Below are 23532 nucleotides of genomic sequence, written 5' to 3'. Positions count from 1 at the left end.
TGTCCACACACAAGGTATAGATGTGCAGCACTTCCTGCAAACTAAGCTCTATTAAGGTTTCCTGAGGTTTGTATTAAAACATGGACGTGCTTCCAAGCAGGGCAAATCCTTGGTCAGAATGCCCTACCCCAAGTATTCCCAGCAGTTACAGAGACAGTAACAGAACTATCTGCAATACTGAGCAAAGCACTTGCTATTACATGCCGGCAGAATCTGCATCTCTAATATGCTGAAAAAATTAGCACACTGACAAGGAAGCTTAAATGCTGCAAACCATGTTTTATTTATCAAATGCAAACTTTTAGAATTTCAGGAAGGTTAAAAAAAACCCAAACAAGTTAAACTGGAAATTCTCATATTCGGCAGTTTAAAAAATGCTTTCAGTTACAGCTGAGACCTTCGACTTTGCCTATAAATGAAACACTTTAAATAACAATCAGTTACACAACCTACTTACAATCAGCAGCTTATCTCACAAGACCTCTAACAACAAATTTTGTTTGTGGCAGCAGAGTATCCAGCTGACTTCTCCAGTCTTGACCAGCTTTGTTTTTTCTGACTGTCAATCGCTCTTTTAAGTGCTTCATCTGGCACGAGATCTGATCCTTTTACATCAGCATGGCTACAGCCAATTTTAGGGCATCTGTTAAAAAGAAAAGAGAGACTCTATTAAATCGGAGGAATTGTGTTTGTCAGATATAGGCTTTTACATAACATCTGCTAGTTTATTGTATTTATCTGGGATTCACTCTCTCTGTCAGGTGGGGAAAAATAAATCCATTTATCTAAACTGGTGGGAATCAACAGCCGAAGGAAGGAAGAAAGGAACACAGCGAGAGACAGAGCCTCTCACCTGTAGATCACTCTCTTGCTTCATGTACACAAGCTGCCTGCATCAGTAATGATACTAGCATAGCATGGACATGTTTCTGTGTTGCTTTCTCTCTTTGCAGCCCTCTACAAACTGCAGGTAACTACCTCTTACCTTATTAAACTGCAGTGGAAAAGTATAATCTTCACTGATAGATAAATAGGGAAATAAATTTCTAGGAAAATAGATAAAAGAGAATGAGACTTGCAAAGGCTGATTGGTGAACCAGTGGACTATCTAGCTGATGTAAAAATTTACCAGGCCTTTTATGAACTCAGAAAGAACAGAAAGGAGAGATGGGGTCAAATTAACAGCCTCTAAATGGTAATCAAATGCAAAAAGTCTTACAACTACTTGAAACAGCCAGATAAAGACAGCAAGGTGAAAGATATTCAGGGACCAAAGGTCATTATCCTTTGGCAGTGGCCCAGACATGCACAGATGGTACCTGTAGTCAGATAGAACACTTTTCCTGGATTTTTCTTCTGTTAGGAGTAACTTTTGTCTGAGGCGCTGAACTTATCTACACTCAGTACTCATAGCTTGTACTCCAGATTTGTCCACAGCTTACTATGTTTGTCATGGATAAGTCACTTAATTTCTCTGTACCTCAGTTTTCCCATTTATCACCTTATTAGAGCAATAGCTTGCCAGATTAATGAATAACAAGTGCTCAGAAAGCTTCTCACATTTCCTGTAAGCATAAAGTATTAGTATGTCCTTCCAGGCAGTGGAAAAAAATGAGCAAACTGAGACACGTAAGAGTTGCCTAAAGGAGTCTATAGCAAGTTTATCAGCACAAAACCGGTGGCTGTGTGTACATCAGTTGAAGAGCTGACATTCAGCCAGCTCAATGCCAAATGCACCAAAGGGATCCCGTGGATTCAAACTGGAAAGTATGTGTCAGGAAACAGCCAATTCTCTAAGTCCAGAGTGAGGAACAGTTTTGATTTCAGAGTCAGGATAGAGAGGATACCCCTAACCACGACTGCGCACTATCAAGATACCTGCTTCCACTTGAATATTGCTGGCGGGAGTGCAGTCAAGTAGCAAGACCATGAGAATGGGGTACTTAAATGGGGAACTTGTTGCATCAGCTGGCCTGTCTTCCCACCACAGCAGACTATGGTTTTTCAAAATTGACTGCATTTTCATGAGAAAGGTTAAAATTATAGCAGGTTAGTGAGACTGGGCAGAGAAAACCAAGTAGTCTTTCTTACTTTAGTTACAGCAAAGCCGAGTTACTGCTGTGTGTGTGCTTTTCTAGCATACTGGAATAACTGCTGTAAAAATGGTAAGGTTGCAAGCTAAAAGCTCAAAATTAAGAATGACCAGTATTCAGACTGCACAAATAACTTCAGTTTGGGTATAAGGTAGCTTTTAAAGGTAGGTGTTGTATGGCTTACATGATTATTTTTTTTTTACTCTAGAATTTCTCTAAGTCTTTAATTTCTTAAAAGGTAAAATAAAATTCAATCATGTGACCCCATTAGTTTTTAAGCAGTGCTGAAACTTTTGATCCACCACAACAATCTCTACTACCATGACGTTTTCCTGATGGATTTAACAACACAAAGAAATATTTAGATATGAACATCCTAAATTCAGTTCTGTAGTACAGAAGGTGTTTTTGTCATGGTTTTGGGCTGTTGAGCACATGCCTGTCCCTATCCTCCAGAACACTCACTTTCTTCTGTCCGACTTGTGAGGTATTTCCCAACTCCCATTCATTTTTCCAGCCAAGTTTCTGTCCATCCATGTTGCTGCTTTTGTCGTTATTCCCAGGATATTGTGCCCACTCCACTTTTTCTCCCTAGATCTCATAACACAGGCAAGGCACTCCCATCTTCTTCTTCAAGCTGTCTTGACACTAAGGTAGTGGCTAGACACCCCAACTGATGCTCAATTTCATAGCAGTGCTTTCCTGTAGCCAGGAAGAAGCATGGAATAAAAAGTCCCACTCCACCTTTGTATCCCCCACGGCGGAGTATGTAGAGTCCAACAGAAATGCAAGAGCAACAGATGGAGGAAGTAAGCTGCCTGTGGCATTATCTTTGGGGAAATCAGGTTGCTAGTCTCTGACAGACCTTCCTGAGCATGTGCAAACTGCGCATTTATTAAAAAGTCCACAATTGGTAAATTTCCATGAGGTCATCAACCCCAAAGCATGAGGTTCTAGCACATACGGTGTAAAAAAAAAGTGAAATTAATGATGAAATGTTATGTCCTCTAAACTTTTTCTAAAAAGTGTTTGAGCCCCTTTTGTCTCTTTTTTTTTTTAATCAAAACAACCCTAATTTTGAAACTTACTGGGGAGAATTTCAGGTTTAAAAATTCAACTGTTACATCTTTTCATTTAAAAAAATATGTCCTGTGTGGAAAGTGGCAGACTGCTTTGATGATATAAAGTAAGAAGTACTTAATTGCATCATAGTAGGAACTGCACAATCCTGTCTGATCATTATTAAAGCTCTGTCTGATCATTCTTAAACTCTGAACTACATAAAAAGTTGTGTTTTAATATTTCTCACTTTAACACTCATTTAAGTGTTTTAGTATTTCTCAGTTGTACTGGAATATAACTGCAAAAGAGGGTGCACAGAGGAGATGTTTATTTCTTTTCATTAACTTCAGGGCTTGCTAAATAAGCAGTGGGAACAAAATGAGCAACTAAATCATAGGAAGCTGAAGTTTCTCTTTGTTGTTCATGGCTATACGAAATCTCTTCACTTCTGTTGTGCAGGTACCTCGAGTAGCTGTAACTTCCACACACACTTCCTGAATATTTCCTTACACATTGTTTTCATTAAAAAGAAAAGCTCCTTCACGTGCACAGTACTAATGAGGAGACTGTGACTTGGGCAGACACTGAGGTATTACTTCCTGCAGCCTTGCCAATCCAAATACATTTCCTAGAACAAGTGGAGTAAAATTCCACTTACACAGCAAAGCAAATAGCTTTTCCACACATTCTTGTTAGCTTACCGGACTTTTTTCTTTTGCTGCTTTCTAGTCTGGATAATTTTTAGAATGGCATCTTCTTCGTAAGTATGTCCACAGACTTTGTTTCGAACTGGCCTCTTCATTTCCATCTGTAATCAACAAGGTTTAATTTAAAGGAACTGATAATGCCCACGAAAATGCTTTTTATGAGATTTTATGTAAAACAGCAGGAAGTGTGTTTGCCATTCGTACATGGCATTCCACTCAAATTACGGGGTCAGGTCCTGCATAGTAAATCGCATTCCTATTTACATGAGGCTTTTTCCCAAGCAATGTTGCTCTTCTCTGATAATGCTTCTAATTTACACTTTTTTTTATACTGATTTTGAACAAGTATTACAGATTTGTAATAAACAATCCAATGAAGAATAGGAAATAACTATTTCCCAATTTATTATAGCAGCAGTGATAGCGTACCTGTGTAATGGGACAAATAAAGTTCATCTGACTCTGAGTCACAGCTAAATCTTCATCGATTTGTTCAATGGCCTCATTATCATTATCTGATTGACGACAAACTATAATGGGAAACAAGACAATTTTCATTTAATATTTAATATAGGTAGCCAATACTTAAAACAAGCAAATAAAAACCAGCATTTGCCAAGCATTATCTCACGGTGATATCTAAGATGCCACAACACACTTCTGTACCACTCCCTGAACAAGATACTGCAAAAAATACTGTACCATAGTCTCTGTTAGAAAATGTGGATTTTAAAATGGTAACCACTTTTTTTGCATGTGTGTGCATGCATGGCTATTTATAGCCAATGCTAGAAAGGAGGGCTGGGACAGAAAGCAAGCTGGCCTGAATATATGCAAAGCCTTCGGTATTCTCTGTTCAAGTTCACCAAAAAACAGTAACATGCAGATGAATCCCCAAAATCTAACAAAGGGTGAGGTGGAGCTTTTGCAGATTTGTCAGTTCTACCCTCAAGATCAGTTTGTGTTTGAATGTCATAAATGGGCTTGCTATATAGCCTGTATACACAGCATATACTTTAAAAGGAATTTGTACTATTTATCATAATGCATCATTTGTGAAGTGATGCTGCTGTATTTTAACAAGACTATAACTGGTGAAAAACAAAAGCCAAGAAAGTGTTATTTGAGATGGACAGTAGAAACGTTATTGACGTAACCTTAAGGAGGAGGGGCAGAATGAGATACTGAAATCTCCCAGAAAACACCTGATGGCCCAATGCCAGGGAATGAGGGGCAGACAAACAAGAAGAAATCCACCTTGAGCTAGAGAAGATGCAGGTCCCCACCTTTACCAGAAGAAGAAGGCAAGGTGTAAGCAACTCTGCGTACCCAGGGGCACGCCAGCCCAGGGTTTCATGCAGAAACTAATTAGCCAGAGTCAAAAGCTGAGACACAGGAGCAGCTAAGGAGGATATATATTGCTAAGTATAACCTTAATAAATGTATACATGTTGTTTTATCTTTTCCTAACTTTGCTCTGTTATTGTGAATCTAGGCTTTTAGTTGAACACATTTGTTTATCCTTAAATCTTATCTGGTAATAATAGCAAACTTAACACCCGCCATCGCTTTCCATTCCTTTGGGGTAGTTCTGCAATGTTTTTGCAGCAGTGCCCTGGGGTGTAGTCCTCAAGGTGTCCCAAGCTGAACAGAACATTTTTCTCTCTAGCTGCACAAGCTAGTTTGCAATGTAGCAACACAGGGTTTGGAGAGGATGAAATCCTTCAGTGGCCTGTGTTGGCTTTGACTGCCAAGGGGGCAGTGAGAAACACAAGTGAACATGGAAGGTTTAGAGTTACTTCATGATTTGCCTTCTACAAAGTCTCAGCCTTGGTTCCCTTTGCTGCTAATTGCACACTATCAGCTGATCTTTGCATTTTTGCATCCCTGGTATTCAGTCTTCCACATCTAGTAAGGACCAGTGTTTCCTAACTTATGGTCAGTCCTGCATGCCTGTATAATACCATCACCTTCCGGATGATAACAGCAGACATCACTCTTGGAGCAATCACAATCTCTCACACCCAGTCTAGACTGAGCACACTGCCATGTGAGCAAGCACATCTCTGATTGAGGTACTCTTGGCATCGGTATTGCAGCCATCACTCCATCACAGCACCTCTTGGTATGCTGGTTTTATTTGCATATTTTTCCTTCCTCTTTAACAGAGCTTGCCCTTCCCTCCATTCCAATATACCAAGAGTTTTCCAAGCATTCAGGAATGCTTCTGACCCAGGTACTCCTGCAAATACTTAGGCAATACTCAGGCAAGCATCAAGGGTATTTCTTGATGTTACTAAGGCCTCAGTCAATCAACAGAGTGTGGATGAAGGGGGAAAAGGAGCTCAAATGTCCAACTTCAATAATTTTAAGGCTTTCATCTCCAAGAATATTAACACACCTTCATCAGATAATGATCCCCTAATAAAAGTAAACACTTGCAAATCAGAAGCAAAAAGTGGACACAATTTAACTGTAAATACCAAAACTGCAATGGTATAGACATCGGAAAAAGACTTGCATCAGTTACCAGTTTTCCGAACAGAAAACCTGTCACATATTATTCTTAGATTGATCATACATAAGGTTTATTCTAGCATAAATACAAAGTATTTTGACAAAAAAACAACTTTGGGGGGGAAAAAGTCGGGGTTTTTAATGAAGCTTTTGAAATACAAAGCAATGGGTGAAATCCCACTGAGACAGAAAAGCTAAACAATATTGCAAATATTGGCAGGTGCCAGCTTTGGTATGGGCTGCCTTATTTAAATACCATACTGATTTTTTTTCCCCATGAGTAATGCCAACAAAGAACAAGAGATTCAGAATTTCCTTAAATTCATGTATCTGCAAATTTTGACATACTGCAGCTCTAATCTTTCCTGCTGAAAACATGTGGAAACTCATCTTTTTCTATGTTGTACTTTGTTTCAACCCATGAACTTGGCATGTTTTTCCAGTGTACCAGTGCATCACATCAGCCAATGAAGTTAAAACTAGGACAGGTGATTGTTTACAAAGGATGATTATTTTTTTTTGTATCAGTATGTAGATGCCAAGGCAGGTGGGTAAAGTTTTAAAATGTGGGGCTTGTGCCTGTTATTTTACTTTTAAAGCTCAGCACTCCAAGTTAGGCACATAAGTGGCCTCTTCTGGAAGAATGTTCACCTCGCACAGCACCTTCTGACTTTGCTAAGGAGTCACCACTTCACTCATCACTTCTGTGTGTGCTTACTTAGGTACCGACACAAGAATCTAGGAGATTATGTTGAAGCAGCCAAGTTTGAAAATAGGAGCTCAAGCTTGGGTACTGGTGCTTGAGTCTCCCCTGAAGGCCTCAGGTCTCTAAATTATGTGACCTAAATCAAAGGCTGGGTTTACCTCTTTCTCATACTGGCTTTGGAGGTGATTTAGATGCCTCATGTTTAATGGTTGAAATTCCATCAGTCGAGACCCACTCCTTGTAGGTGGGATATATTAATCTTCCTGGATTCAAATTGTCCTCTTGCTGCAAGCTTATCTTAAACCCTTCAGATTGCACTTCATTTGCAATGATTTTATATACAGCCTGCCAGAGTGGGTCCCTGGTTTCAAGAGGTTATCACAGCACAAATGAATAATTATTTTAAATATTTACTTTTCATAAGCAGCTAATATTTTTAATAATAAATATGCAAGACTGGGATGATGCAAGTGATACCTCAAACAAGTCAATAGCAAATTAGCATAAATCAGATAAACCACCCACAGATTTGTTGTTATTGCCTGATGTTCTAGATTACAGGAGGAGAGAGGAAAATAACTTTTTTCAATTACAGTGAATTTTGCAGACATTACGCAAGACAAACATACATCCCGAACTGGTCAGTAAGATGCTCTAAACCGTAGATCTATACCTGTAGACTCATATTGGAAGATATTTTTATCAAGGTCAAAGGGATTTTTTACCAAATGAAATGTATAAAAGTTTGGAGGATCTAACCTGCAAGTCTGACTATTCTATAGAAAGAAGAAATAAAAACACCAGGTCATATATATTTCAGCTAAGTCAGGTTACATTTTTGTAAAATTGAGTTTTCCTTGCAAATTAAAACCAGATGCAGAAAACACTGAGTTATTGTTCCTAAAATTCAGATGTTGCCTTAAGTAACAGAAGTACATACAACTATTTTGGTAGTCTGAGAGATTACATTTTAAGAGCCTTCAGAGTTTCTAGTTTTCAATTCCAGCCAACTGAAACCTCTTAGGAGTATTAGTAACACATTTTCTATCTGGCTATCTCAGCAATGATGTTTACAGCTAATTAGTGCCCACTGTTGTAATAAAATTGCATTCTCATAAAGGTATCTATTTTTGGTAACACATCATAATGAATTTTACAGCTGCCAACTGTTTTTTACTTATTCAATTTTAATTAAAAGCTGGTAGTACTTTATATCTCTATCACTTTCATCTCTTGATAAAAATGTGACTAATATGCCTTAGCTCAGTTTTATCTACTCTGCTGAGAGAGACTGAGAACTTTTAAGGCAACTTTTAAAAATAAGAAAACCATAGTGTGGAGACATTAACTGCAATATTGTAAATTATATAAAGCATGGATAGTATACATATTAAAAAAGCATTAGAGGAAAGATCCTTTTCGTTGTCATTGTCACTTCTATGACAGACAGACTGCTGTCTGTTCACTGCTTCCAGTGCCAATGTCCTCTACCCAATTCCTGTTTCTCTAACCTGGCCCTGAGTGAGTACATGTTGCAATGTAAACTTAATTGATTTCTTTCCTTTTGTGCCGCGCTGTTCTGCCTTCTCACCTGCCATCCGTCAGACACTAATCCCGGAAATCAAAGGGTAACATTAAGCATGCCGGATTTAGTCTTTGTAAGCCTGAGCCACTAGACAGACAAGGTCTTGGCTCCCAAGAGGGTCTATTGTACTGCTGACTCTATAGAAATAACAGCAACTCATCCAGGCTGGGAAAAATCCTATCTCTGAGAGCTCCAAGAAAAACATGAATGTTATGAGGGCAAGTCAAATGCCAAGTGTTCCTGCCAGCAGGACACAGAAAATAGTGAGAGGTGGGGGTGGTGAAGGACTTCATCACATCCAAGAGTTAAGAGCCAGAAGGAGTCTGGGGCACTGCTGGCATGGGGTGAGAAAGGTGCAAGGAGAAGTCTAAAGGAGGGGAAAGGCCCAGACACTGCTTTCCATGAAACACACTGCTGAGACCACCATGGGCAATGCTTAAGGGTGGGTCAGCATGCCCATTAGTGCTCTGAACTTGGGTTAGACTTCAGATCCAGAGAAGCAGACCAGAACAACTGTCCAGTGTCCTGCCCCTGGGATGGATCTGCAGTAAATACTGTAGAAGGAGTGAAAGAAGAGGGGAAGCACAGAGTAATACCTTCCTGGCAAACTCTCCCAGTCTCTAGCAATTTGTGGCCAAGGACTTCCTGAGTCAGAGGTAATATCTTTGTACTTAATAAGCACTAGAGTTTTCCTCCAATGAATTTGTCTAAACTTGGAGAGGGGAATTTGGGCCTGGACTTTTCAGCTTGATTTGAGACAGTTATCTTTGCTAGAAAGGTTAGCAACAGTTTAATTTTCCTTGAAACTTACCACAGAGGCTGCAGGTTACAGTTTAATTTGATTTTTAAGAGGGAAAATAAGGTGTGCGAGCTACAGCTGCAGTCAGACAGTTCAAAGGCTTTCTGCTTTTGCCAGAGGCATGTGATAGTTTAATTTGCCAACCAAGCCAAACTAGGCTTTGCATTAAAGTACTTCACAATTTGATTACTTGCTGGTGTTGCAATATACAAGTTGATCTAAGGAAGGTGGCCTCTAACATGTTGCTCCAGATTGCAATTGAAAATTTACTTGCTCCTGCCCAGGCCAAGCAATTTGCTGGTAATTTACTGACAAGTCCCTTGTATGTGCCTTGTTTTACACATGTTTGTGTAAGAAGTACATAGGTATGCATTTGGTCAATCCAAAATAAATGACAATCCTGTAAGTATAAGCCATTCTGATTCTCCTGTAGTGTGAAAGACAAAATAGATGAACAAATCCCTTTACATTATAAGAGTGGGGAAGGAAAGGACAGTATCCTGCACTAAGCAACAATCCTCTAAAAACTCCTTTAATGCCATCAAATTCACAGCACTTGCATATTTTACAGTATTTTGTCCCACTAAGCTACAGCCCTTTTAAAATACACTATTCCAAACAGAAATACTGTTCCCATTTTATCCTTTCACTACAGGGTAGAGCTGGCTGATGCCAGTTTTCCAGAATGACCTTAAACTGAAAAGAGATTATGATTTGATGGAAATGTTATAGGACACTCATCACAGAAATATAAGTGAAGGAGATGGAAAGGCACTTGAAGCTAGATACAATTTGCTGTTTAATGTATTAATAAATCAAATGTGACTACAAATCCCACCTAGAAAAAAACCAAACTCCAGAGGTGCCCTGTGAAACCTTCAACTCATACAATATTCAAAGTGAGAAGTAAGACAACATCTTTGCCTTTAGATTTTGGGAAATTCAGACTGTTGTGCAGTGGGAACTGTGTCCTTAGAAATGTGAACAGAAAGGATATCTTTGATTATAAACCACGCAACTCAAACAGTTTGGTAGGCAAACACACAGAGGCAGCTTTCTTGTTCCCTCTGTTATTGCAAACAAACATGAGAAATCCACACTTCAAAGTCCGTGGATGACATTTCAAACAACAGTTTCCTCACCACTGCAGTCTGGACTCTAGCTGAAGAAGCTCCTGGGGGAGGTGAAGATTACCTAAAAAGATGTCATGAAGGCTCATCATTAAGCTCAGAGGAGCCACTCTTTCTGAAAAATCTAAGGTGGCCATATTCTTCCACACATCACCCACAATGGCATGTAATCTTCATAAGCAAGTTAAACACCAAAGGCTTGCTGAAAATGAACCTAACTGATAACAGACTACTTAAATGAAACTCTAGGTCTACATGAAAGCATGCCAGGCATGTGACAATAGAGCAAAAGTGTTAGGGATGCCACAGTACAGCAAAGCAAGACAAAAACTGGAATATCTTACGAGGAAAAAATATATCAGACACAAGCTACTAAATTGCAAATATATGTAAAGCACATTTTTATTACTTGGGTTTTCTCCTGCTCTTCAGAAGAAAAAAGGCTGAACAATCGCTGCTTCATACAGTATACTGTATAAAGGCAATTTCCATGCTTAGAGAGCATCACTTCATATATCAGCAATTAGAATAATATCACACACATTTAAAAAATGAAGAAATTCACTCCAGACACATGAAAGAAAAAGTTGCAAAAGATGCAACCAGGAAAAAAAAAAAAAAGGCCTACCATTTCATTAGAAGATGAACCACTTTCCATTACTAACATTGTGGTCAGAATCTGGAATGTCACTGATGCAATGCTAACCATCAAATGACATGAACATGTAGGGCTTTGCCTACACAGGGAAGCTGTTGCAAAATAAGCAAGGGTGTGAATGTAGAATGCATTAGCTACTTGGCATTAACTCACTGTGTGGACGCTCTTATTCTGCACTAGGAGTGCCTTTTGGCTGTTTAGCCTAATCCACTTCCACAGTGGACTTGAGAAAGGCATTGTTAATGGTGGACAGGAGTAGTGAGAGGAAAGCTCTCGGTATTGACAGCAGTTTGGAGCCACATCCATTTATGCATGAGTCCTTAGCAGTCCTTGGATGGTCTATTCTGTAATTTAATTCAGAATTTTCTTAGAACAATCCATGCCAAGTATTCTCTACATATTAGCTCACAAATAGAAACCATGTCTATGACATCTCTGAACAAAAACCAACATCATGTATCTTGTAACCTATATGGTTGGAGGTTGGCTTTGCCCATTTCAGTATGTCATTTGTGCATTCTTTTAATCATTCACTTCTGAAAAGCTGAACTGGTGGAAGATTTTCAGGTGGAACAAGCTTCCGCTAGAAAATACTTCTGGACAGAACTGTTCCAGTGTAACAGGGACAGAAAACAAAAAGAGCAGTGATCAGGTAAGCAGACCAGGTAGCGTAGCTTCCTAGCAGTCCATCCAACAGGCTGCTATGGAACCAGTGAGCAGAAAAGCCCCTAGCTAGCCCAAATGATCACACCCCTAGAAGATTATCATTCTGATTATCTTTTCAATCTGCCTTTTCATGTTCTCCTCACAAGACTTTTTGACAAAGACTTCACTGTATTTCTATCCTAAACAGCTCTGTTGAAAAACACCTTTAAGAAGTCACCAAAATAATTCCCCCAGCCCTGGTGTCAGGGGAGTGGTGAATACAGACACATGTAGTTTGTCATGTGTTAGGTAAGAATATTTATGATGTATATGGTGAGAGGGCATGAAGCTATAATCCCTGAACATTAGCCTGTTGATTTTGTGATTGGGAAGGATGGCACCAACTCAGCAGCTGTCTGAAACTGCAGAGAGAGCCCAGGAAAGAGCAATCTCTCACCTGGAGGAATCAGCAGGTTTGTAGTACAGGAAGCCAGCTCCACTGCCCCCTTCACCCAAAGGAAGCTGGAGAGACAGATCTGCCTCTCTTTACCAGGAAAAGACAGATGTACTATATCGCTCTTGAATAAAGACAGAAGTACAAATAAGAAAAAGTGAAACTGAAATGGTGGAGACAAAATATTCTTTTCTCCACCCCCTAAAGTCCAATGTTGAAACAGTTGAAAGAAACTTTTAGGTGAGATATTTTATTTCAAAATTAATATTAATGAAGTGAGCAACATTTGCAATTCTGTTCTTACTGATGCACTTCAATCCTTCAGAGTGCTTTCTAAAGCTACTTAAAAAATGAATTTCCTTCATTTAGAAATATATAATATCAAGTAATTACAATTCAATGTGCAGTGAAGCACTATATATATCCACATAAGTTATTGGAGTTATATTACATATATAAAGAGAGAAGTCGTGTTCATTTCCCAAGCTTTTTCTATAGAAATTAATTTCTTCTGTATTTCAGATATAAACTTTACCACTCCAGTTATCCTGAATTCTGCAGCTTTGCACTGCCTGAAATGCCTCTGCTGAAATGGCCTCTGGGATGGGCAAGAAGACTCAGCTGTCTGCATGTCATGGTCATTACTCCAGCACCATCTCAGAGCTTCTCCCTGCTGCGGTCACTGCTCCAGGCGCTGGCTGACTACCTGCTTGGGGCTGCATCTCCTGCTCTGCTTCTGCCTTTGGCCACCAGCCCATGGCCCCAACAACCTCCTCAAAAGAGGAATTTTCCTAAAGCAATGAATCATTTGTGGAAGTAATAACACCCAATTCCTTCTTCTCTTGAACACAAAGCACTATAAAAAAGGTCAGTTTTACTACCATGACTGTTTCACTGGCGGAAAACTGAGGCACAGGGCAGGAATATATGAGAGCCACTAGCACATCTTGTATGCTAGACTGTTGTCTTTCCCATTAGACCACACTGTCTTCCCCTTGAGTAACTAAGGCTATGAACAGTTGCCAAATACATTCTTAGGGAATGCATCAGTTCCATGCTAAAAGCAAAAAATACAATACAGAAACCAGTATCTTCTAGTAATTGCACAATATCTGGTTGTTTATTTTGAGAAAACTAACACTTGCACTGAAAAACACAAGATCACTTTCTGGTAAGTCATATTTATAAAATAATGCTTCTTTGCTAAACTACATGAGAAAAGGAAAAAAAAATCAACATTTAATATATCGAAACAAGTTAAGAAATAAAACTCACATATTTTTTTCTTTTTAAAGAGGAACTTAGAGATCTGCCATTGTTCTATCATAAAACTGCAAGGTTTTCATTTAGGTTAAGCCAGAGGAACATACTGCATGTGTGTTTACTAAGACATTCTGCATAAACTATGCTGTGTACACTGAGCAGATCTTCACTACAATAACCCTCAGTAAACTGTTCCCTAAAAGAAATAAAAAATGTTGCTAATCCCAATTTATACAGGATCCTCCAAAACAATGTCACAGGGGGCTTGTGCAGCTAAACATAACGCTATCATCAGTTAGCAACAGCTGAACAGTTATTTTTCTCAACCTCTCCTGTGATGTAAGATTAGGCTTCTTGAATGGCAGTCAGTAAAAAAAAATCTAATGCTAAAGCCCTGAGCTATAAATATTCATGTATTATAACTGCAGCAGCCTACTAGCTTCTGATGGTAATTAGTTAATTTTAAATCTGATCGATATTTATTTTAAATCTCTTTCTGCAGATTCTCATTTGCCAGGAGTGTAACTGCCAGAGTGCATCTTTATTAATGCCACATGCATCAGAAAATCATTACGATTCTATAGGTGTCATTTATAAAGCAACACATGCATTTCAGACTTCACCTTGACATTTTTGCATGGTGCAGATGACAGACAATCTGGAAATGACTGTGCTTTATGGGAAATGTGCTGGGAAGACTGTGAGGGGTTTAACACAGGTCAAGCATGAGGCAGTCTTTTAAGCCCTCAAGGTCTCTCTCTGTCTACACTTTCCTCTCCAGATCAGGTTTAACAGGGTAGTGAAGTGGGACAGAGAAAGGACTTGAACACCCTCAGCACAGATGCACACTGCAGCACAAATAAGAATGGCTAAGCAAGACAAGCAGAGCAAGGGAACCTAATGTTGAATTGATGGGACAGCAGTTGCAGTGTCACTTGTGCTGCATAATAAGGATAATGAGCACATAGTTAAATCACATGGCATTCTGCACAGTCTCCATCTTTCTAGCAAAGCAGTTAACATCACACTCGCTATTTCAATCTTATAGTTATTACCAGGATGGAGAAACATTATAGTTGTCCTCTTAAGAACTATTAACTTCCCTTGCACTCTTTAGCTGGCACTTGCAGAAACACATACAATCCCTACATGTACGCTGAGAAAGATCAAGATTTTCTATCTTGACATAAACTGCTTAATGTAACAGAAACAATCAAACTGCACTAATGAAGGAAGGAAACCAAAACTGAACGCAACAGAGCTACACTAAGGAATCACCATTTCAAAACAATGAAGATAAGGCACACCCTGTTTTTGTCAATGCTACTTTCACATCAGAAATTAAGCACAGCCCTGCAACTCAGAATTTAGGTTAGGTCAGCGTTACTGAGACTCTCTGGTTTGTATGGGTAATTAAGATTCCTCCTTTTCTACACATTTGGCTACAGCTACTAAAAATATATGGGAAATTGGTTCAGTGACTGGAAGGAATGGAAAACCTTTAAGGACAGAATCAATATATAAAGGGGGATCGTAAGCAAGATGGAGGGAGACTTTTTACCAGGGCCTGCAGTGAAAGGACAAGGGGAAATGGTTTTAAACTAAAGAGGGTGGATTTAGATTGGGTGCGAGGAAAACATTCTTTACTATGAGGGTGGTGAGACACTGGAATAGGGAAGCTCTGGATGCCCCACCCCTGGAAGTGCTGGACAAGGCTTTGAGCAACCCAATGTAGTGGAAGGTGTCCCTCCCCATGGCAGGGGAGCCGGACTAGATGATCTTTAAAGGTCCCTTGAACCCAAACGATTCTATAATTTTTCCCTGATTCCAAACTTTTATTTGCAGATACCAGCACTGGCAGTTACAGCTCTTTGGGATCAGCTACTACCTTGATATGGCATGTGTGCCAATACTAGAAAATGCAACACAATTTAGGAAATTATTTTTTAGATTAAGAAGCTGAAAAGCACTTTTAGTAAAGACCATAATGGGACTATATCCTTTAAAAAGTACAACAATAGAAAATGCTAGTCACAGAAAAATAACACAGTTAAGCTCTCCCCATGACAAAACACACTCAGCCTTAACTGAAAAACTGCTGCAACGTACACTTCCTAGAGGGGTCCTGCTAGTTTTTTCATTGCAAAGCTGATCATGGTACAGCATCCCATTTCAAATAAAAGAAAACATATAAAGTATTAAAAGGGCTGTTCAGAGGGCACATACTTGAGTAATAAATAGTTCTAGCCAGGGAGTACAGGGGAACCTGGAAAACAGCAGCGAGTCGCATGCTGATTTTGTAAACATAGGAAATGATCGCTTCAAAACTTTCAGCTGCTTGAGGTGCTGTCCACCCATATATGACAAACCTAACAGGGAAGAGTCACCGTGTTAGTGACACCCACAGGTATGTGGAAAGGGCAGTCATTTAGCAGTAAGCAGAGTTCTTTGGGAAGTGACAGTCTTTGCAATCACGCATTCCTGGGTTACTACATTTGGCCTCTGGCTTGTACAGCACAGAGCTTGAAACCAGGAGCTTGATTATCACTGACAATGCTGATCTGGAATTTCAAGAATGGGTTGTAGTGGGTCCCGGGAAGCAAACAGCATTTATGAAGTGAAGAAGCACTCTATACCTTTGCCAACAGAGAATGTTATGTTGCTCCGAGATGTTGCAAGAGCATGCAAGCAGTGTGGGAAAAGTGCAAACAGAGCTGGTGCAGTAGAAACTACAAACGGCATCACGTTATTTACCATTGGGGGCAGGAAGGCATATGGAATTCCACACCACTCAGTGGGTGAAAATGTTCTTCAGCAAATTATTAAACAATTCAACTGTAAGCAGCTAAAGGATAACAAGGCAGTAAGAGGCAATCAATATGTTTCTTGCCAGATCAAATCATGCCAAACTGATCTAACCTGCTTCTTCGATAGATTAACTGTCCCTACAGGCTGAGAGAAGTCAGCTAACATATATTTGCTGATTTTAAATACAGCTTTTGATGCTCTCCAGATGACTTTCTCCCAAGCAAACTAAAGAAATTAGTATAGATCTTCACCCAGATCCAAGAAACAACACAATAATTAAGCTTTCTTCTGATTACAGTTTCTTTTTTTCTAAAACACATCACTGGTGTAACAATCATTACAGTAATGCCTAAAAACCGTAACAGAGATCAAACAATATTGTACAAGACACTACACACATTCATGAAAAGACAATTTCTGGCATTGCAGAGCTACAGTCTAAACAATCAGGACAGACAAGGAAAATATCTTACCAGCACTGTCAGAGATGGGAAACTGAGGCAGAAAAAGATTAAGAGCCCGATTTTCAAATGAGCTCAGCATATTTGTTGCTGAGCTCACTTGAAATTCTGGCCATAATCAACATCATGGAAATCACTAGATATTGAGCTCGTTTGAAAACCAAACTTCAATATGAAAATTTGGCCCAGAGGTCTTTTGAAAATCTACATCAAGAGGCTTACCCAAGGTCACCCAGGAAGTTGGTGGCAGGGCTGGGAACTGAACTTACATCTTCTGACTCCCACTCTGGTGCATAACTAAAGTCGCTCTGTGTTCTGTTTTAATTAGCCATGGGGAGATCTCAAACCAGAGAATGCTTTTGAAATGAAAGAAAAGAAAACCCTCACAAGTGCATTCAGTTTCCTTTCAGAAGCATCAGCACAATGGTCTACCAGAGACTCGGAAGCAGTAGGCATTTCTAGCTTCTTGAACAAGATTGTTTTCCCTGGAGAAGAAAAATTGCTGTTTACTTCTCATATATAAAGGGATTCATTGGAGAACTGTTCATTTTTTTCTCTAATAATATTTTTTTTGACTTGCACTATGCCTCTGACCCATACAAATATTTTTCCAGTGACAAATGAGGATAGAAAAAGGAAGCCTGCAGAGTGCAAAGGCTCCTAAGGATTAGTAGACAACCTCTGGGGCAAGGAGTGGAGACTTATGCTATTGCTTATTATTACTACATTTTTCCCTAGGTGGAGAGAGTTGTTTGAAGTGGTTTCCTTGCTAATGCAGTGGCAGAGAAAACTATTTACTTTGCATGTATATGTGGTTGCTTCAGTACCTCTCTTGCTGTTCCTGTGGAACACCTAAGATGCACTGTTTTCAGCAGTCCACAAGTTCTTTCTGGTACCTCTAGATTCTGCATATTTTCCCTGGCTTTGGCAGCATCCATAGGTCACTAAGCATCTTCCCTGACAAGTCTTTGTTGGAGAACTACTGCAGCCATCGCAAGAATAACAGAATACAGAAAATTACAAGAAAGGTGGAAAACAAACCAAAGCTAGAGTAGGTGTCTGTAGCAGCTCCTTTTTGCCCAAGATATTCTGCTAAAACCTAGATGTGGCATTATTTTGTCAAAGACAGAATAATAGGTTAGTATTTCTATTCATATTTTTGCCATCAAAAGCTTTAGCCTACTTTCCTGTAAAAGACTATGCAGGTTGATACATCACAAAAGCTCTTCAAAAGGAGGAACAGGTCATCTCCTCAGCTCTCTGACCCTGATACACTGTCTGTGCTCATAGGGGACTTCTGAATTCACTTTGTTGTACACTGGGAATCTCACTGATAAAAGCCAATGAGAATTTTGCCCAGTTCTCCTCAGACAGAATGCTACTTGGTGGATAGAAATGGAAATTCTGGCTCCTGCTGATGGCTGAAGATTTCATAAAAGAGGAGCTGCTGGGTTCTGGGTTCATTATTCCCAGATTTCTGTCAAAAGTAGGAAAATGGGTTTCTTCCCTCTTTCCAACCTTCAGTCTTCTTGTACCTCTTTAGTGCTATTTTCAAATCTGCTACCTACTTTGGGGTATGTTTCTCTTGGGCTCAGAACAGTATCTTACTTCTCTGTCAAAAGCATCTTCCACTTTTCTTCTTCATAATTTTCACTGCTACAAGTTTATGTGTCCAGCTGCAAAGCTGTGTAAGTTTAAAAACAACTTTAGAAAAGCCACAAAACACTTCACTAAAGACAAAACATAATGGGTATGCAAAGCAAACAGATGGTGGAGTGAGAGAGATGGTGTACAAGCAGCATGTTTGCTTCTACAGATTAGCTGGGCATACAGTTTCTACTTATAGAGCATTTCTAGTTTCTTTTAATCAGTAAAAAGGTATTATTAGCTTTAGTTTAGCACTGGTTCAGGGATTACTAGTGTTTCTACAATGGAAGTCATTAAAGGGGGGTGGTTGAGGGAAGGTAAATTTCCTTCCCAGGGCTCCCTTCCTTCTGGAGAGCGTTTCTCCTGTAAGGGATGGCACAAGAAAAAGCAAAGGGACACTTAGGGGAAAATAAGCAAAGCTGACAATCGAGGTCAGCAGTGCTGCCCAAGCAGAGGGGAAGTGGGTGACTCCATCAAGTCGCACAGCGCACAGCTGGGTGCGGCAGCAGTCTGACGGTCCTCATGGCTAAAGCATTCCCAGAGCCTACTCCTGCAAGAGTCCTATCTGTCAGATTCTTTTTTCCCACTTATCTGTCTCTTGTTTCACTCCACACCCTCCTATTCTTGTATGGCTTTCTCATTGTCTTGTCTCACTTATCTTGGATCGCAAGCATTCTGAGGCAGGGAACACATCTTTCTCTAGTCAAGAGGCAGTGCTTTTATGGCACTACATGCATAATTAATAATAATCAGTTCAGTACATAAAGTGAAACATCTCAAATAAGCATTAAAAATCAGTTGTCTAGAAGAGGGGATCTCTTCAGGTAATGAAAAACATTACTGAAAATCTTGGGGTTAACCTTAAAATGTATGCTTAAAACAAACCACGACCACTGTTACACACGCAGGTTGCACATGTTCTGGAATGCTGATTGAGCAGGCTTATGTGGGATCATTCAAAACCTTTGCAAGCTGATGAATCTGAATAATTAAGCTCTCCCTCATTACAGGTCTCCAAAGCACATTAATCAGGTCTCCACAAGAGTAAAGTTCAGTCCGGAGACAAGAACACATCTTTGACTAATTGGGTGTTTTGATCAGCTGGATTTGGTAAACTGAGGCTGCATTTGAGATATCAGTATTGACCATACACAATATTATATGCTCCCATATAAATTATGGATTCTGCTATCTGCATACAGGCCCAGAAATAGATCTTACAATGTACACTATTTTACTCTATTGCTTTTCATTTTTGACAAGTTTGAATTTCTAAGGACCTTGTGAAATACTTTCTCCTCTTCCAATAAAATCACAAATGGAGTGGAGCTTTTTTTATTTTGTTTTGGTTTTTAACTAGGGAATTTGACTCTGTCTTATGATCCTGACCATGAAATGAGCTCCACAAGAGCAGTACCAGCAGTCTTGTTAATTGTGTTGAATAATCATCTTGTTGTCCCTAAGCTCACTGAAGGATGAAAATCCCTCTTTACATACGCTGCTGTCATGGCTAACATCCTGAGAAGAATTTTGTCTAGTCTGTTGATCACACAAAATTTAGAATTTAAGTCATACTTAGACAAAGCATATCCATGCATGAAAAATCAAATACAATTACAAATATCAAATAATACAAAAATGCTTTTGAAGATGCAGGGGAAATTTTATTTGGAAGAACATAATTAGAATCCTGCTCACACTGATCTAGCCCCCTGAAAAAGGTGCAGAAATCAGGCAGCACTAACATACTAAAACTGGTATAAACCAGTAGCATTAGCACCACCCCACTGCACTCTTGCTTTAATCCTGCAAACTTGTCTGGCATAGGTATCCACAGGCATCTTTTCTAATATGCAACATTGTAAAGATCTAGTTATTGGATGCTTGAACATTTAAAGTGGGCTGAGCATTATAATATTGTAAAAACTAGTTTCTAACTGAAATCTTAGCAGTACAACAACATGCATTTCTTTCCAAAAGGAAATAACTGTCTTGAGATAATGCACAGATCTAATGTTACATGTACAATTTTTTGAGATACACTACTTAACCAATGTTAGCAACTTATACTAAAATATGATTTGAAATTATGAAAACTTCTTTATCAGAGGCCAGCATCAGATTTAATCCATTGAGCAATACTTGTGATTAGTATACAACTAGATGGGTGGAAATGCAGAGAGTTATTAACATTTGAGAAATTAGGAAACCTTATAATCAAAACATTATTTTACAAATTGTTTTAAATACAGAAGAGGAATATGTTCAGGCAGGTCTATTTCAGACATTTTATTTCCCTTTGAAACTTAAAAAAAAGAAGAAGCCAAAGAAGACGACAGACATGTCAATGGTTGAATGGGTGGGTGGGTCTTCCTGTGAAATGAATCATACTTTTCATTCAGTTTTATGAAAGTCTTGCTTCAAGCATGCCTATAATTACTATTTGTTGCAATGGCACACCAGTCTGCCATGCAGTACAGTTTTATAAGGATTTGCTAGTTTTCTGAGGGTGCGAATCTCTTTTGGGGACACAAATTGCAATGCGGGTCCCTTCCTCACCATGCACATGTGGGCTGGGAGAGCTGATAAAGAAATTTTAGTATAAGGAAGGTTCTTTGTTACCATAGTCCGAATTGCTAATTGAAGATGTATAGTAATCATCAGTATAGACTGAGATAACTATATAAATCCTGTGGCCAAAGTTAGCTCTGCCTCAGAAGCTGTTATTACAAGGACACACAAAGCAACCCAGATCATTGCCTGTCTTTGTCAGTCTTCATGTTTTATATAACTTTCTATTAATGCCTCTCTTGGGTACCTGCTATGTAAAATTAAAAGTGATTCTTTTATGAGTGATTCCACCAAAGGTGCCCAGCCACTGCGTTGGCAGAGAGAGCACCAAGTTAGGTGCTAAAGAGTCTTGCATAGTGCCTCAGGAAAGTCACCTAACTAGCAAAGGGATCTACAACTACCACCAACCTTGAAACTGCTAAAGATATCACACAGCACATGCTGATGACAGCACTTCAGATCTCTCATATTTGGGAGTTTGGTGCTTTATTCTGCAAAAGCGTCCTACCACCAGAGATTTAGAGTTCTAAGGCTTTTCTGGAGTTCAAAGCTCTTTCTAAATAATAGGAGACAATATTGTTTCTTTCAAAGCATGTCAGGAAGAGAAAGCAATACCGCCACTCTTTCCCTTTCTTTCAATAACTAAGAAGATAGAAAAAAAGTTCAGGTATTCATGGGTGGCTTGCAGCCCTACTAAGGAAGAAGTAGGGGGCCACTCTGATGTCTCCTGCTGAAGCTGGAGGAATGGGTTGAAAATGTGAGCCAAAAAATCCAGAGCATGATTTTGCAGCTCCAAGAGCAGGGCATTCAACTGGGAAGGAGAAAGTTTTGAGCTTCTCCCTTAGCTCCCTGGGTTATTTCTAGTAACTACTCACATGCTGCCTGATGTAAAACGCAGTCTTCAGTATTCTGAGAACAGTACCAGTGCCAACACCTAGCTGCATGCCCCAACCACTAAAAAGCAAAAACATTACTTTTTGCTTGGTCTCCTCCTGCCACCCCTGCTCTTCTTGAAGAGAAGAGGGAGACAGGGATCTACACCCAAATAAACAAATGCTGTGTCTCAGTTCAGGCTTCTGGATTACTCACTGGAGACATGGAAGCGTCTCTCACAGGAACAGTACATGGCACAACATACTAGCTGCATCCATGAACAAGGTACCTGTGTCTAAAGGAGGCACACTGTTTCATCTCCATGTTTCATCTCCATGTAGCACTTCAGATCACGTAGGTGTTCTAAGTATACTGCTGCTTAAGCTTGTTATGTGTTGTAAATCCTATCCTTAAAGGTCTGTTTTCATTTCAGAACATACAGGTGCCTAACTCAGCATTAGGCATTCTACTGCATGACTTGGTCTTCTGATGCTTTTAAGGAATGTATATCTAAATCTACAAACGTCTCACCAACCACTCTTTCTCTTTAGTTTGACTCTTTCAGGATCTAAATCCTTAATGGACTTCATGGAGTCTATGGCATATCTCTCTTTTAGCATAGATTTGTCTATTCTATGGCAATCTTCAAATATTTGAAGTGCAGATTTTGTGTGCTCACTACAATGAAAACAAAGAATGAGGGGAAAAACAATAACAAAAAAAGCTTATCATCCAAAACTATACTTGCTTAGAAACTAATTGTGGAAAATATCCAACAGCTGAGCTATAGTGAACATTTTTTACCATGTTGATCGATTCATTCAATTATCCTTTTTTCCTTTCTGCAACTACAAATACTGGAACATACTTATTTTAAAAGATTTTTCCTTTTTCAGGTTATCTGTGTTTTATATTTTCAAAATATATAAGCCATTTAATGCAAAACTTTAATCACTGTCTCCTTTTAGGGTGCTTCATTAGTATGCAAACAATGACAGAACCTTTAGAGGTAGCCTGAAAAAAAACCCCAAACCTTTCACAGTCTATTTAAAGAACTCCGCTAATTTAACATTTCTGTGTCAGAGACGATTCATATCTTTTGTCACTAACCTTTTATCAGTGAGTGACCTCAACCACTCACATAGCTTCAACTACTATCTGCAATTCATACATGTATTGTTCCTTTTCTAACCTCCCTCTTTTCATTGGTCCTGTATCTCAACCCATCTCTCTCCCTTTTACATACCTCAACACCGAGATCAACATAGAAAGGGCAGAAATACAATTTTTAGGCCAGAATATACTGTTCAGACAGATTTGCACAATAGCCTATGAAATGAAAAATGAGAAAGTAAAAAATATTTAAGCTCTCTAGAGTCCAACACCAAACATGAATTAGAGAAACCACGTTGTCTGCCTGGTCTTGAAGAGGGCCACCAATGATACCCAAGGGGCTATTCTGGAGCCTGGTGATGACAAGAACACAGGGATGCCTTTCCAATGATGGCCCCTTACTTCTAAGAAAGTCACAGAAGCATCTGTTATGCTCCTTA

General features: G+C 39.3%; 1 protein-coding gene across 1 annotated transcript in view; it reads right to left on the bottom strand.

Moving 5' to 3' along the window:
- Window positions 1-264: 264 nt before the first annotated feature.
- The window catches only part of NSMCE2 (NSE2 SUMO ligase component of SMC5/6 complex), a 135342-nt gene continuing 112074 nt past the window's right edge, over window positions 265-23532 (bottom strand). The window contains exons 5-7 of the mRNA XM_075023952.1: window positions 4292-4392; window positions 3857-3963; window positions 265-643 (exon numbers count right to left, since the gene is read on the bottom strand). Of these exons, the coding sequence (XP_074880053.1) occupies window positions 484-643; window positions 3857-3963; window positions 4292-4392 (368 nt within the window). The 3' untranslated portion in view covers window positions 265-483. The remainder of the gene's footprint in view (window positions 644-3856; window positions 3964-4291; window positions 4393-23532) is intronic.

Source organism: Buteo buteo, chromosome 3 (assembly GCF_964188355.1).
Source record: "Buteo buteo chromosome 3, bButBut1.hap1.1, whole genome shotgun sequence".
NCBI lineage: Eukaryota > Metazoa > Chordata > Aves > Accipitriformes > Accipitridae > Buteo > Buteo buteo.
This window is presented reverse-complemented; position numbering and strand designations above follow the sequence as displayed.